The sequence below is a fragment of the Vulpes lagopus genome, chromosome 11 (assembly GCF_018345385.1).
Source record: "Vulpes lagopus strain Blue_001 chromosome 11, ASM1834538v1, whole genome shotgun sequence".
NCBI classification, from domain to species: Eukaryota; Metazoa; Chordata; class Mammalia; order Carnivora; family Canidae; genus Vulpes; species Vulpes lagopus.
In genome coordinates, this window is record NC_054834.1 from 37,642,299 (window position 1) to 37,656,737 (window position 14,439).

A 14,439-nucleotide genomic window follows, 5' to 3' on the forward strand; every position below is an offset into this window, starting at 1 on the left:
TGATTCTGCATTAAAATGTTAAGGTTTTATTTATTTTAATTTCTTTAGAAAAACATAGAAAAATCTAATTTATGAATATAAATGTAAAAATCCTGAATAATTTCAACCATTATTTACCATTAATGATATTGAGTTTATTCTAAGCACGCAAGCATAGATTCTAATTAACTTATTAACCTATGACAATTTGTCATTCAATAGGTTAAATGTTTAAATCAGGACCTTTAATAAGATTGGCAAATTATTTAATAATTTTTATATAAAAGCATCTTGTTATTTTGGAATTCATATTTTTTCTTTTGAATGATAATTTACTCAAGATAAATAGTCAACATCATTAGACAGGTTGTAACTTTAAAGACATTTCCATTAAATTCAAAAATAATATAAATATGCTATCATCATGATTATCTGATATATATTACCTGTTTCGCTAAAAATTTTGGCCAGTAAAGTAGAAGTGAAGTAGAAGAAAATAGTAAAATATAAATATATATATTAAAATCTATGAACTAAGTCCTCATTATTTGATTGGCAAAAAGAAAAATGTACTTAGTATATAATAAGATATTTAAAATAAATAAGAAAAAAATATGCAAAGTACAAATGAAGTTTTCTCAGAAAAGATTATATTTATTTAACCAAGAACCAGATGAAAAACATTTAGCTTTATTAGTAACCAAAGACATACATACTAAAACAGTGATTAATATTTTTCTTAAAATCGTGAAGGGATAATAATAGTTTTAAGTTGAACAGAATATAAAATGAGCATTCTCAGGTATTCTGGTAGTGGGACTATAGATGAATTTAATTTTTCCAGAAGAAATTTGGCCATATATTTTTTTAAAGATTTTATTTATTTATCATGAGAAACACACACAGAGAGAGAAAGCAGAGAGAAAAGCAGGCTCCATGCAGGGAGCCTGACATGGGACTCCATCCTGGGTCTCCAGGATCACACCCTGCCTGGGCTGAAGGTGGTGCTAAACTGCTAAGCCACCAGGGCTGCCCAATTTGGCCATATTTAATAAAAATCTTTAAAAATATTTACTTTGCACAATTCCAACACACATGGATTTCAGTTACTATAGATAGATAATACCATGGTTCAACAAAATGGTTCAGATATTACTTATTATGGTATATTAACTGTGAGCAATTGCAGAAAGTACAGATTTAGCTGCTGGCTCTTCAGTCTACAAATTACTGCGGAAACAATGAATGCATATTGTGATCAGTGACTCATTGTGACTCTTCTCTCAAAGTCAATTGGGGATTGGTCAGTGCACATCCATTCAAAGAAGCTTATGTTGTGCTGCTTCCTAGTCTGTCAGTAATAAACCCATGTGACGTTTCAGAAACATAAATTAAAAAAAAAAAAAAGGAATTGAACATTTCTTTCTTCACAGCAGAAATGGCTGTCCAGTGCAGCCATTTGAAAAATTTTATATATGCAGCTGGAGCCACTCAACAAAGGATAACTTAAAAATGAGGACAGTGGTTATGAGGAATAGAATAAAGAGGACAGTGAAAGCACAAATATTGAAATTATGGAAGTCCGTCCTTCCATACTTACGAAGCAATATAACCATTCACCAAGGCCTAGACAGGATGCTTGCTCAGATGGAAAGTTATAGGATAAGAAAACAAGCAAGATTCCAGCTACTCATTTTTTTTTTTACAAAGAAATGCAACAATTTAATACTCAAAGTTTCAAATGTTAACTTACAGCCTACTAAATGCTAGTCTGTTATAATTTTTATTTCCTTTCATATTTATAACTGACAGTAAGAACATTTTAAAAGTTTTACCTTCACTTTTTCCTTCTTTGATGTTTTCCTTTCTTTTTGCTGATCCAAGTTTATGACCTATATAGTATTTTCCTTCTTTCTAAAGAACTTTTAACACCTCTTGCAAGAAAATTTTACTGGCAACAAATTTCAATTCTTGTTTGAGAAAGTTTTTATTTCTACTTCACTTTTGAAGGATAATATTGCAGGGTACAGAATTCTACGTTGGTGGCTTTCTTCTCTCAACACTTAAGTATTTTGCTCTGATCTCCTCTTGCATGGATCTGAGGAGAAGTTAGATATAATTCTTACTATTTTTCTACCACAGGTTAGGTGCTTTTAAAACACTGGCTTCTTTCGGGATTTTTCCTTTATTTTGATTTTCTGTAGTTTGAAAATTACAGGCCCGGGTATAGATTTTGTTGTTTTGTTTTGCTTTTGTTTTTGGTATTTATCCAACTTGGTATTCTCTAAGCTTCCTGAATCTGTGGTTTGGTGTTCAACATTAAACTGGAGAAATTTTCAGTCATTATTTCAAATATTTATTCCATTCCTTTCTCTCTTCTTGTTATTCCTATTATGTGTATGTTATAACTTCTAGTTGTCCCACTGTCAGATTGTCTGTTTTGTTTTTTCAGTTTTTGTTCTCTTTGCTTTTCAGTTTTTGAGGATTCTATTGATGTATCATCTACCTCAGAAATTCATTCTTCAGCTGAGTTGAATTTGTTAATAGGCTCATCAAAGGTGTTCTTCATTTCTGTGTGATCTCTGACATTTCTTTTTCTTTTTTTTTCTTAGAATTTCCATCTATCTGCTTACATTGCCCATTCATTATTCTTGCATGCTGTCTACTTTATCCACTAAAGCCATTGGCATTTTATTTTATTTTTTAAGATTTTATTTATTTATTCATGAGAGACACAGAGAGTGAGGCAGAGGCACAGGCAGAAAGAGAAGCAGGCTCCTCGTGGGGAGCCCAGTGTGGGACTTGATCCCAGGACTCTGAGATCACACCCTGAGCCGAAGGCAGATGCTAAGCCACTGAGCCACCTGAGCATACCAAAGCCATTGGCACTTTAGTCATAGGTATTTTAAAGTCCTGGCCTAAAAATGCCAACATTCTTTACATATCTGATTCTGATGCTTGCTCTTTCTTTTTGAATTGTGCAGGTTTTTGTTGTTATTGTTGTTCTTTTTTGTTTTCTTCTCTTTGTTTTTTGGTTTTTGGGGATTTTATTTTTGCCTTTAGTGTTCCTTGTAATTTTTTCTTCATAGATAGATGATGTACCTGGTAAGAAAAAAAAAAAAAAAGAATTGCTATATACAGGCCTTTAGCAATGTGGTGAAGTGGGGGGAAGCACACTATAGTCCAACGATTAGGTCTTAGTCTTTTAGTGAGCTTGTGCTTCTAGACTGTGAACTTCACATGTGCATCTCTGTCTCTCCTACCCATAGGTGGAAAAAGATGACTAGAGTGGGCTGGGGTTAGGTATTTCCCTTCCCTAAGTTAGTTAGGCTCTGATAATACCCCAGCAGGTTAGGCTCTGGTTCACTAATTTCTCCTGAGGGCAGATATTATTAAGAAGAACAGTGAGCACTGATTATTTCAAAATGGTTTCCTCTTTCTACCAGAAGCACTAAGAAATTTTCTCCTTATATTTGCAGTAAGAACCTGGCCCAACTCCTGGAAATAAATCTCACAAAATACTGGGAGCCCCCATTATAACTAGGTCCCTTTGGACTCTTCAATTTTCAGACTCATTCCTACCAAACCTCCAGCAATTTGTTAGTACAGTTAAATTTTGTCCTCCCCAGAATTGTTTCCCATGGAAGCTTCTGCTTATGACTTGCTGCTTCTGTCACTGAGACTCTCTGTTATCCGTCAATCTGTCCTTCCAATAGTGGGGACTGTTTGTCCTATTTTTATCCCTTTAGAGATCCAAGGAGAGTTATAGATTTTTCAGTCTATTCAGTTTTTTACTTGTTAGCATAGAGTTGGTGACCCCAAGCTCTTTATTGTGGAACCCCAAACTGGAAGCCAAGTTTTAATATTTTGACAAAAAAATAAAGGCTATGGCAAAATCATAACTTTTCACATGGGTTATTAAGATTGTTTTGTGGGGGATCCCTGGGTGGCTCAGCGGTTTAGCGCCTGCCTTTGGCCCAGGGTGCGAACCTGGAGTCCTGGGATTGAGTCCCACCTCGAGCTCCCGGCATGGAGCCTGCTTTTCCCTCCTCCTGTGTCTCTGCCTCTCTCTCTTTCTCTCTTTCTATCATAAATAAATAAATAAATCTTTAAAAAGAAAAAAAAGATTGTTTTGTGGTTTCAGCTCGCATGGGCACTTACCATTTAAATATTACCTGCCTATAAAATGCTTACTTCTGATTTATAAAACATTTTTTCAAAAACAATAGTTGCTGGCTGTTATCTCTTTGATATTAGTCTATATCTAATGAAATGCCTGTTACAGAAAGAAAAAAAAATCACAGCTTTATATTTCTTTATTGTTCTGTTCCTTTATTATTTCAGTGTGATCATTGCTTGCCTCTTTATAATGATAAGCCTTTCCAACAAGGTGACCAAGTTAATGCCTTCAATTGTAAACCCTGTCAATGCAACAACCATTCCAGGAGCTGCCATTACAACATCTCAGTGGACCCATTTCCATTTGAGCACCACAGAGGAGGTGGAGGGGTCTGTGAGGATTGTGAGCATAACACAACAGGTAACTAGCCAATCATAGATAACAAATAACCAAGGCTGATTTGGCCTTTGAGGCTCATGTGTTTTATCCAATGCATGTCATTTTAAATTATGTTATTGCTATCTTACTTAAGAAAGTGTTTTGATACTGCATTATATGATTTCATTTATGTAGAATTTCAGAAACAGAATAAATGAGCTAAGGAAAAAAGAGAAAAACCAAGAAGTGGACTCTTAACTATAGAGAACAACCTGATGGTGATCAGAGGGGAGGTAGGTTGGGGGCATAGTGAAATAGGTGATGGAGATGAAGGAGCACACTTGTGATGAGCACCTGGTGTAGGGAAGTGTTGAATCACTCTATTGTACACCTGAAACTAATAATACACTGTATGTTAGCTAACTGGAATTTAAATAAAAACTTAAAAATGATACTGTTAGGTTAGAAAGCAAAAACTTGTTCATTAAACTTTCATAAATCCAAATAATTAGGTAGTTTTCAGAAATAACGCTCTAATTTTCAACTATAGCTTTTCAGGAAAGTTCTATTTTTTAAAAATATGTGGGATTTGATTAAACTATATTTTGAAAAACTCAAGAATTGTTAATTTGAGTATGTATAGTATATTAAGTTTCCTGTGTGACCTTGATCTTCCATTACATCTGGATTTTTGTGTAGTGATGTTTATGTTTATTCAGATTTGTCATGGATCCTGGTAATCTGGGAACGCTCTTTTTAAAAAATGCTAATTAAATGCACAAGATGGGGATGCCTGAGTGGCTCAGTTGGTTAAGTGGCTGCTTTCAGCTCCAGTCATGATCTCAGGTTCCTGGGATGGAGCCTACATAAGGCTTTCTGCTCTGCAGGGAGTCTACTTCTCCCTCTCCCTCTGTTTCTCACTGCCCTGCTTGCTCATACTCTCTCTCTGTTTCTCAAATAAATTAAAAAAAAAACATAAAATAAAACAAATGCACAAGATGATTATCAAAGTCTTATTCTAGAAGCATACATTATTTTGACTCTTCATTGAAAATTACTGTTTTCTGAAGCGCTGGTATATTAAAAGCAGAAATAGGCATCATCTCAATTTTAAAATATAATGGCCCAAGTCTGATGGGTTTGAAAGTGTACCACTCTGAAGCTTTAATGGATTTATTAGATAATTATTTTTTGAAGATTTTGTTTATTTATTTGAGAGATAGAGTGTGGGAGCACAAGCAGGGGGAGGGGCAGAGTGAAGAAGAGAAAGGGAAGGAAATTAGAGCAGTAGTGACAGAGGTCTCTAGTAAGAAAAGCATATGTGCAATGGCCTAGAGGAGAGAGAAACATGGCACCCAAAGGAATTGATGGGAGGGAAAATGGAAGATTGTATGAGAAGATGCTAAGAAGGAATGCAGTGGCCAGATCTAGAAGGCTCTATGAACCATGATAAAGGGTTTGGCTTCTATCCTCAGGTTAATAAATGCCACTTGAAGGTATTTTATAAGAATATATAAGTTCTATGTTTTTGAAAGACACATCTGGTTATAATAAAGTGGAGAATAGAGTGGACAGGGCCAAATGTGGTTTGGGATACTATGGTTCCATTTAAGAAATAATGCTGGAGTAATTTAAGGTGGTGTGGATAGAGAGAAGTGGATCCAAGAGGTAGGTTGAATGAAAAGTGGCAGCATTTTCTGGTATAGAGTAGGGTGTAGGTAAGGGAAGAAAGAGTCAAGACTCCATCCTAACATCCTAATTTGAGCAACAGGGTTAATGTTGGTCCCAGCCATTGAGAGAGTAAACATAAGAGAATCAAAGCTTAGAGAGAAGATGGCATGTTCTGTTTTGCCATTAGTGTTTCCAAGAGACAGGAAAAAATCCTGTGTAATTGGAAATAGTTCTGAAACTATTTTCTTAAGGAAAAGCTTTTTGTGATGCATCAGAATAGATCAGTATCATCAATACACTTTAGGGGCGTCTTATGCTTACCACAATTTGTAAGTGCATATTTATTCTTGTAATTATTTAATTAGAACTCATCTTACCCAATAGATTGTAAGATAGCTCTGTGAAAGGGGTGTGATGTATATTTCACTTGCTATAGTGATGTATATGATGTATATTTCACTTTCAGTGTATTCCTCAGCACTTAGCAGTGTGTGAAGCATGATTATCACTCAATAAATATTCACTGAATGATAAAAAGAAGAAATTTCTAGATTACAGATAGAAATTTGTGAGTCATCATCATATGCAAATATAAATATTCTAGAAATATTACAAACTCACTTAATTTTTCATTAGTTCATGGTCAATATCTATCTGAATGTGTTTTTCACTTGATTAAGTTATTTCTATAGTCTTCTGATATTGAGCCATTCTCAGCAATGTTTGAACAGAGAGTTTAAGGGGGAATTGATAGTCTTGAGTTTTCTTTCAGCTTCTTTCTGTGGTCTTATATACTACTCACATTTACTTTAGAACTCCTCTCTCCCATAGTTTGGATTTTTTCTTATATAAAGTAGCAAGAGAAAATTTCTAAATAATAAATTGTGAACTGTAGGAATGACCTCATATTTCTAATATGTCAGGATATTCTACTATTTAATATGAAACTTATTTGGTATATCTAAACATAATCAATTTCTATTTGGCTATTTGAAATAAAAAATAATGGCCATAAGCAGCAGAAACATTTGCTTTTAATAATGTTAACTATGGAATAATAAATTATACTTAGAACAGTATCCTTTTTTGAAAACAAGATTTAATTCTTGAAAAATATTTCTAATACTACATGCCTACTTGCCTCCAACTGTATAACCATCATCTCCTTCACATATAAACATTTCTCATATTTAATTTAGATTAAGTGCCTAGTCCTAGAAATAAAGAAAAGTTTTAAGTTTAGAAACAAACTCTTTCACAGTGCCCAACAAAGCAGTGCTTTTTAGAAGTGTGGTATTATATAACAGATGGGAGTTTAATGAAGTAAAGCACAGTTTGTAACAGGTTCATTGTTTCATATGCTCTGGATCACTAAATTGGCAGGTAGAGATGAAAGGTGCATTAAAATGGACGTCCCGAAAATTATAGAATTCCCTCAAAGGAATACAGTCTTTAATTTTGAATTATGCAGCTGATTTTAATGAATTGGAAGTCATAAAGCATAACCTTTCTCCAACACAGGAAGGAACTGTGAGCTGTGTAAGGATTACTTTTTCCGGCCAGTTGGTGCAGATCCTTCCGCCGTGGATGTTTGCAAACCCTGTGATTGTGATAAAGTGGGCACTAGGAACGGTAACTTCCTCTGTGATAAGGTAGGTTTTCAATACTGAAGGTAAAGAATTGCCCGCCTTCAGAAACTAATTTGGGAGATGTTCTATGAGTGAAATTGAGGTCTATATATATATATCAAGAGACCCTCTATGTGTGTGTTTGCTTTTCTAAGAGATGGTTGGGTTGCTTTGGAAGTGTTCTTTTGCAACTTTTAATGTGAAGTATAAGGCAATGTACCTGGGTGGTCCTTTGCATGTAAGAAAGGCTCATTCTGTTTTTAATTTTAAATTTGTCGAAAATATTGAGAGGGAAGTGATTTCAGGTAAACTAGGAAGTGAATTGAGTCTACGTCTTGGCATTATTGGTGAATTAATAAAAATGATTCTCCTCCCAAATTCCATAGAAGATAGTATACAAAGGTCACTTACATTTAGATCCAAATGGAAATTAAAATAGTAGCCCTACTTCTAAATTTCTTATTCCAGTCTTCTCCCTTAACAGTACAATGGGTTTTTATAATTTTGTTCTGATAATACTAATATATAAAATTATATATTTATTAATCAATATATAATTATATATTAATTATATATATAAATATATAAAGGGCAAATTTACTTTAAAGAATCGATTCAGTGATTGTATTAATTTTTAATAATTACATATTCCCTTATAAATAATTGAGAATGCACTAGCTAGAAACGTAAGCCCACAATCTAGTTAAAGAAAAAAAATTAAGTTATAGCATGAAGATAACTAAGTTCAGGGCAAAATATATTGGTCTTATAACTTTCAGCATACATTCAAAACTGCTTTAACAAATAAAAGCCAAGTATAAAGTTGGCCAAAACAACGATTTGAAGAACTTCAGAGTGAGTTAATAAAAGAACATTATATGTTTTTTTGGAAAGCTTAAGAGTAGAAAAATAACTAACAGATATTTTCTAAAAATTTTATTTTTTTATATTAAGGAACTAGTTTTTGAGACAGTCATATTACAGTTTTGCACATTTTGATCTGTAAAGACTGTCTTTACACATCTCCTCTTTACAAATCTGCCAAAAATATTCAGCATGGATATTTTTTGCTTGATACTCAAATCTCAGCCCAAAGATTGATATATCCTTTAAGATGTCTTCACTGCTCACACAGTTATAAACATTTTCAAATTACTTTCTTTTACATTATTCCATATTACTTTCATTAAACCCTTTATGGAATTAACTTACTTTTTTGTCTTTTTCTGTCCAACACAAACAGAACAGTTTCAGTAATATAATGAGCACCCAATAATTATTTGTTTAAATAAATGTTGAGTGTCTGAAGTGAGATTCTGAGTACTGACCCCACAGTCAGATGATTATTTAGAATAGCTATTACAATATGAGCATTATATAAAATTTTCACTTAAATAATTTTTCTCCCTGAAAATTCAGGGTCAAGTAGCTTTGGTGTATACTACTGAAAAAAACTATGAACTAAAGTTCTACCTCCTGAGTCTCATTTACATGTCTGCTTCTAAAAAATATTCACTTCAAGTATAATAATATACAAATGGCAGGCATAAAAAGATTGTAAATTTTATACTATGCAAAAATTAACCAAAAGAAAGCAAGACTGACTATATCAATATCAGGTAATGTGGAGTATAGACAAATAAAATTTCCAGCGACACAGAGAGATATTATGGATGATAAGAGGACCACTTAACAAGAAGACATAGAAATTCTAAATGTGTACGTACTAACTAGTAGAACTGCAATATATGTGAAGAAAAACTGAGAACTGAGAGGATAAAAATTTTAAAAAGTCAACATCTCCCTCTCAAAATTGATAGGAAAAAGAAAATTATCAAGAATATAGAATTCAACAATGTCTTCAACCAACAAGATCTCACATCTAGTGAACAGTTCACACAACAACAGCAGAATAAATATATAATACACATATAGAAGATATCCTGGGATATAAGGCAAGCTTCAATAAATTTAAAATAACTGAAATCATACAGAATATGTTCTTTGACCACAATGGAATCAAAATAGAAATCAAACACAGGCAAACAAAAAATATCTCCAATCACTTGGAAACTAAACAACACACTTATAAATTATTCATGGGTCAAAGAGGAAGTCTCAAAGGAAATTAAAAAGACAGTGAACTGAATAGAGATAAAATATAAAATATTAAAATTTGTAGTTGCAGGTAAAGCAGTGATACAAGGGAATTTTATACCATTCAGTGCTTGCTTCTAAAAGAGAAAGTCTCAAGTCAATAATCTGAACTTCTACTTCAGGAAATAAGAAAAAGAAGAGTGAAATAATCTCTAAGCAAACAGAATAAATGATATCATAAAGCTAGAGCAGAAATCAATAAAATTTAAACAAAAACAATGGAGAAAATCAATGAAGAAATGGAAAGATAAATGAAATTTACAAGCATCTTCTAAGACTGACAATAAAAGAGAAAACACAGATTACTAATAGAAATGAAACAAGAAGTATTGCTGTAGACCTTGCAGATATTACAGTATAATAAGGAAATAACTATCAACAACTCTGCACACATATATTTTACAACTTTGGTAAAATAGAGCACATTCTCAAGAAGTATAAATTGCCTATTCACCCAACATGAAATCAATAATTTGAATAGCCCTACAATTATTAAGGAATTTGAATTCATAATTTAAAATTTACAAAAAAAAACCCCTCCAAACCCAGATGGTTTCACTATAAAATTCTACCAAACATTTAGAGTAATTAACATGAGATATATAGTGTGTGTGTATATATATATATATATACTCATATATATATACATACATACATACATTACAGCAAAATCAAAAAAGAAGGGTGACTTAACTCATTCAGGAATGTATTATCCTGATATCAAAACCAGACAAAGACAGTACATAAGAAGAAAAACACAGACAAATCTCCCACATGAAGAGAGATGCCAAAATGCTTAACAAACATAGCAAATGGCTATTCAGCAATATTTTAAAAAGAATTAAACACAAAGACCAAGGTTGTTGTATTCCAGGAATGCAACTCTTGTTCAATATTTCAAAATCAAATGATACAATACACCTTATTCACAGGCTAAAGAAAAAAATATATGGTAATAATAATGGATGCAGAAATATATTTGATGAAAGTCAGCACCCATTCCTGATAAAAACTCTCAGAAAACTAAGAACTTCAACTTAAAAATGAACTTCTACAAAACAGTACCTACCTGCAGCCGACATCCTCCTTATAAATGGAAAACTGCATACTTTCACCTAAGTGGGGAACAAGACAAGGTTGTCCATTTTCATTACTTGTATTCAACATAGCACTGGAAGGATTAGCCAGTACATTAAAGCAAAAAAAGGAAATAAGAGGCAGTGAGGAAAAAAATAAAACTTTAACTTTGCAGATAACACAATGATCCAATAGAAAATCCTGATGAATTTACGAAAAAACCCCAAAAAACTGCTTCAAGAACTATTAAGTGAGCTCAATAAAATTGCAGGATGTCAGATCAACATACAAAAAAATAAGTATATTTCTATAAGCTAGGAATTAATTTGCAGACATAAAAATAAAAATATAATACTATTTGTAATTGCTCAAAATGTACAGGATTTCTGTGTTAAATTCCAAAACATGCTGATAAAAGAAAGTAAAGAACATCTAAATAAATGGAGAGATATTCTGTGTTCCTCTGATGGAAGATTCAATGCAGTTAAGGTATCAGCATTTTTCAAAGTAATATACGAGTTATTATAGAAAATTCCTATCAAAATCCCAGGAAGAATTTTTTGTAGATATAGTAATAGGATGCTAAAATTTATATGGAAATATTATAAAATATAATATTTTAAAAATAATGTTCATAAATATATAGTATTTTAACTATTTTACTATTTAATATTTATATATTAAAGATAAAATAGTATTAGCATATAAGTTTTAGTGTAGCTAAAATGATTTCAAACAGGAGAATAAAATGGGAGGAAACATTCTACCCAACTGCAAGGGTTATTGTGTAGTTATATTAATCAGAATTGTGTGGTATTGGAATAAGGATAGACAAATAAGCCAATGTAATAGAATAGAGGAATCAGATATAGTCCTACATAAATATGACTAACCAATTTTTGATGAAGATATAAAAGGAATTCAGTGGAGAAAGATAGTCTTTCAACAAATGACCCTCTAGTACTTGCATATTCACAGAAATGAACACAAAATGAATTACAGATTTAAATGTAAAATGTAAACAAATACAACTTAAAAAAAGAGAACATTTGGGAGACATAGGCTTTTTTAAAAGAGTCCTTAGATATGACACCACGTATATAATCCATAAAAGAAAAATACTGATGAATTAGACTTCATCAACATTAAAATTTTTGCTCTCAAAAGAATCTCTTAAGAAAATGAAAAGGCAATAAGGAGGGAACTGAATGTATGGAGCATTGGGTGGTATATGCAACTGATAAATCACTAAGTTCTATCCCTGAAACTAATAATACACTCAATGCTACCTAAATTGAATTTAAATAAAAATTTTAAAAAAAGAAAATGAAAGGCAAATTACAGACTGAGAGAAAATTTTTGTAGACCGTATATATAAGAAAGAAACATATCTAGAATATATAATGAATTCAGCATTTAGAAAATGACAAATGTAAAACACAAGTGCTATCTAATCAGAAAATGGTCAAAACCTGAAGAGATATATCACTGAACAGAATATGCAGATGGCAAATAATTTTAGGAAAAAACTTCAACATTTTCCATTAGAGACATGCGAATTAAGACTACAATTAGACATCACAGTGCAACTATTATAACTAAAGAGTGACATTTCCAAACACTGGCAAGAATAAGAAGAAATTGGATCATATATTGTTGATGGGAATATAAAGTGGTCAAGACACTCTGAAAAATAATTTGAGAGTTTTAAAAGAACAAAATAGACATTTATCATACCACCTAGCAGTTCCACTCCTGGGCATTCATTCCAGAGAAATGAATATTTATGTCTGTAAAATCCTGTAAATATATTTTAATAGCAGCTTTATGTATAATAGTCAAGAAAAGGAAACAGCTAAGAAGTTTTTCAGTGGGTGAATGGGTGATCAACATGTAATGCATCTATACCACAGAATACTACTCCGAAATACAAAGAAAAGAACCATTGACACATACAACTTGGATAGATCTCAAGGGCATTATTCTAAATTAAAAAAAAAAAAAGGCCTATCTCCAAAAGTCATATTCTATAGGATTCCATTTATGTAGTATTATCAAACAAAATTATAAGGATGAACAAATTAGCTGTTCCCAGAAGTTAAGGATGCTGAGGGAAAGGAGATGGGCGTGAGTATAAGTGAATATCACAGGGAAGATCACTGTGGTGTTTGAACAGTTCTGCATCTTGATTGTGATGGTAGTTATACAAACATACGCATGTGATAAAATGGCATAGGACGATACAGACACATTATACAAATGTCAAATTCATGGTTTTGGTAGTGTACTATAAGTGTGTAAATGTAATCATTGGGGGAAAGTTAGCAAAGAGTATGTTACTTTTCTATACTATTTTTGCAGCTTTCTGTGCACTTAAAATTATTTCAAAATAAAATTATATATATAAAAGAAAGACACAGATACAAAAAATATAATCATATTGACATCATCAGGAACTAACATAGCTTGAAGACAATGGAGAATTACCTTAAAAATTCCAAGGGAAGACATATTGAAGGAAAATTCAATATGCACTTCGAATCAAACTATCACTTCAGTATTAGGTTAAACTCCCTTTTTGTATTGATAAAGGTCAGAATGTTACCACTCATGAAATCCATATTAAAATATTTCATATACAAAATGAAAAAGTACAAAACAAAGAATAACATGAAACATAAGAAATGATAGATAATTATGATCCAAATAAATAAAGGTAAAATATATTTTAAAATAATCTAGTGGTCTTTGTGGTCTTGAAGCATGCTTTAAGTAAATATTTGAGGATCTAACTGTATTCTTTAAATCATTTTTTTTGTTTTGTGATAAATAATATTTTTTTTGTTTTTTTTTTTAAATTAATTTTTATTGCTGTTCAATTTACCAACATACAGAAAAACACCCAGTGCTCATCCCGTCAAGGGTCCACCTCAGTGCCCATCACCCATTCCCCTCCAACACCCGCCCTCCTCCCCTTCCACCACCCCTAGTTCATTTCCCAGAGGTAGGAGTCTTTATGTTCTGTCTCCCTTCCTGATATTTCCCAACATTTCTTTTCCCTTCCTTTATATTCCCTTTCACTATTATTTATATTCCCCAAATAATATTTTTATGCCAAAATGGCAGTCAATTTTGTTTATATTGGGTATAAAGCTCAACCCATAGACAAAGAATAGAAAACAGAATGGCTATGAAATGAAAGAAAAATACTATAAAATTGAATTTCTGTAGATGGAGAGATATAAATTTGGGGGTGATGAATTAAGAAGGAGAAATAGAAGAAACTTAACATATGTTATTGTCTCTATCTTTCAAGTAGAAAGTCAACTTATTATTTTTAGGTATGTTATTTAGAGTACCAAAAAATAACCAGTAAGAACTAAAAGTAGTAATACAACCAAAAAACTTCAGTGAAAAATTGGGTACTTT

General features: G+C 32.1%; 1 protein-coding gene across 1 annotated transcript in view; it reads left to right on the forward strand.

Annotated features, from left to right (window-relative positions):
• The window catches only part of USH2A (usherin), a 689,554-nt gene that overhangs the window by 93,011 nt on the left and 582,104 nt on the right, over positions 1–14,439 (forward strand). Inside the window, exons 9-10 of the mRNA XM_041722698.1 lie at positions 4,324–4,519; positions 7,670–7,800. Coding sequence (XP_041578632.1) covers positions 4,324–4,519; positions 7,670–7,800 — 327 coding nt within the window. The remainder of the gene's footprint in view (positions 1–4,323; positions 4,520–7,669; positions 7,801–14,439) is intronic.